The sequence below is a fragment of the Austrofundulus limnaeus genome, unplaced genomic scaffold (assembly GCF_001266775.1).
Source record: "Austrofundulus limnaeus strain Quisiro unplaced genomic scaffold, Austrofundulus_limnaeus-1.0 Scaffold17, whole genome shotgun sequence".
Taxonomy (NCBI): domain Eukaryota; kingdom Metazoa; phylum Chordata; class Actinopteri; order Cyprinodontiformes; family Rivulidae; genus Austrofundulus; species Austrofundulus limnaeus.
This window is the reverse complement of record NW_013952419.1, coordinates 1,878,154-1,880,663: the sequence shown is the minus strand read 5'-3', so window position 1 is coordinate 1,880,663 and position 2,510 is coordinate 1,878,154. Positions and strand designations below refer to the sequence as shown.

Below are 2,510 nucleotides of genomic sequence, written 5' to 3'. Positions count from 1 at the left end.
GAAATAGAGTGTACACTATTTTCTAAATGCTACATAATATGTAATTTAGAGATGATAATTTGTGTTTTTCTAAGAATAATTCATCATTTAACATAATATTTTCTCCACTTCTAATGATGAGAGATTTTATATTTATTTACTTTTGTTTGTTTTATGTTTCAAACTCCTTGTCTTGTTATTGTGCATAGATTATTTATTTAATAATTTAATTTTTAATTTATGTTTGTTTCATGGTTCAAACTGTCTTGTTACAGTGCGAAAAATATCTACAACAAACAAATTTGTTATTATTTCTTTTTTTAAATTTGGGGGTGGGGGGAATTCTTTCGTTGTTGGAGCTGCTTCGTCGCATTTTTCCCAGCAGGGGTCGCTGCTGTGCCGGGACGTCCAGGCTGTCAGTCAGCCGCAGAGGCTGGGCAGAGCTGAGACCGAGCGGGGCGTGGACTCAGACCGAGCAGTCCCTGGCTGCTCTTACAATAAAGGAGACGGCAAAACTTCCTCTGGGAGAAGAAAAGAAAAAAGAGTGAAAAAAGAAACTATTCAGGAGATATTTACCGGTAAGAGTTTCGCCTCTGCGCATGTCTGTAAGCAGCTCTGTTTATAAGTTAAAAGGAAGTTTTGCTGTGAACCAAACTTTGACTTTTCTTAGTGAGTTTTTTTTTTTTTTTTTTTTTTTTTTTTTAGTGTTCAACAGGCCTGCGCATGAAAGTCAACGTAGACACAGATAGTTTAGTTTACACTTATTTATGCTGTAGTTGATGAAAAATGAATGGGCTTGTTTTTATTCTCCAGCTCAAACTTTTCTCAAATTCCATTTAAACTAGATACATTGCATGTCCTGTAAAAGTGTGAATGTTTATAGTTAAAACATTTCTGCTGAAAGTTGTTGAAGTCAAGAAAACTTTGCAAAAATAAAGTAAAAGTAGCAGAAACAAGTTGAAATTAGCAGACAGATGGTGAAAGACAAGGAAAAAATAAATTAATGTCTAAAACAGATACCTGGAAAACGTTAAAAAAGTACCTGAAAAAGCAGAAACTAGCACAGAAAAGTTTGCTGAATTAAGCAGTTAGAAGCGAAAAATTACCACACAATGTGAATTTAGAAGAAACAAGGTAAAACTAGCTGAAAATAGCTAAAACTTAGATAAAAGGGAAGAAGAAATTACTAGAAAGCAGTTGAAAGAAAGGCAAAATAGAAAAAAAGTAGCTGAAAAAAGCTAAAAAAAACATGTAAAGTGTTAAAATTTGAGAAAGTACATTTCCTGCAAACGTGCAGTGTGAATGCTTCATTAAAAGATTTCTGCTGAAATTAGCTGAAGTCAAGTCAAATAAAAGTAGCTAAAATTAAAATGGAAACAAAAAGTAGCAGAAACAAGCTGAAATATGCAGACAGTTGATAAAAGGAGAGAAAATAATCAAATTGGCTGAAAAACAAGAAAATAAGTATGAAAAAGTGGCAATTTGTTGTAAAATAGCTTAAATAGCTGAAACTAACTGGAAAAAAACCCAGCTGAGAAAGCATAAACTAGCACAAAGAAKCAGAAAGAGCATGTTTGCTAAAATGATCCCAGTTAGTTTGTTTGAATGATCAAATAGTTTTCTAACATTGCCCATAAAAATAAGAATGCTTTATTTGAGAGGGGGAAAAAATGTGTTTTATCTTTTCCAGATTCCATGTTTCTGRTTTTCAATAAGAGCAAAGGAGCAAAGCAGTGAGAAGTAGAGCAGCCATGGATGACATTTTCACCCAGTGCAGAGAAGGGAACCCTGTAGCTGTCCGCCTGTGGTTGGACAACACGGAGAATGACCTCAACTTGGGGTAAGCTCTTCGTCTTAATCTGCGTCCTTCATTCGTTTATCCACCTTCCTGTGAAGATGGTGATGAGTGACAGCTGGCCTCTTGGATGTTGGAATGAAGAAAACCGACAAAGACAAATTAAAGGTGGTCCAGAAAGTTTCCAGGAGCTGCGCTGCTGAGCAGCAGGCAGTGATCTCAGTCCAGCATTTTTTTTCACTGAGAATCATGTGCAAAATATGGGCGATTCCATGCAGATTTTTTTTTGTTTTATAAAAATATATTCATTACACGTGGGACCAAAAATTTAAAGTCTAGGACAGGGGTGCCCAAACATTTTCCCCGAGGGGGCCAAAATGAAAACCTATCCATGGCTGCGGGCCAAATGCAGTTATATAATACATGAAATACAAATCCTTTTTTAAAGTAAAGTCCTTTATTTTTAACGATTAAGCTGTGTAATGGCCCTCTTTTGTTTTAGTCTGTGCACYTGGAGAAAGTCTGCCATACGCWCAAGTAGCAAAGGCTCATGGGACATACCATAAATTGATAAAATATGAGTTTTGTGGCCTTATAAAGTGTGCAAATCTACATGTGGGGTTAAATCTGATCTAAATATTTTTGTTGTCATTTCATGTTTCATGTTTAATCCTAATAAATCAAAGATATGTCAGCACCATGACTGAAAACTACCTTCATTACAGCCCTTTTATAT

General features: G+C 35.3%; 1 protein-coding gene across 1 annotated transcript in view; it reads left to right on the top strand.

The window, feature by feature from the left end:
- Positions 1 to 450: 450 nt before the first annotated feature.
- Positions 451 to 2,510, top strand: part of ilk (integrin-linked kinase) — a 13,111-nt gene continuing 11,051 nt past the window's right edge. The window contains exons 1-2 of the mRNA XM_014003232.1: positions 451 to 557; positions 1,670 to 1,819. Coding sequence (XP_013858686.1) covers positions 1,731 to 1,819 — 89 coding nt within the window. The 5' untranslated portion in view covers positions 451 to 557; positions 1,670 to 1,730. The remainder of the gene's footprint in view (positions 558 to 1,669; positions 1,820 to 2,510) is intronic.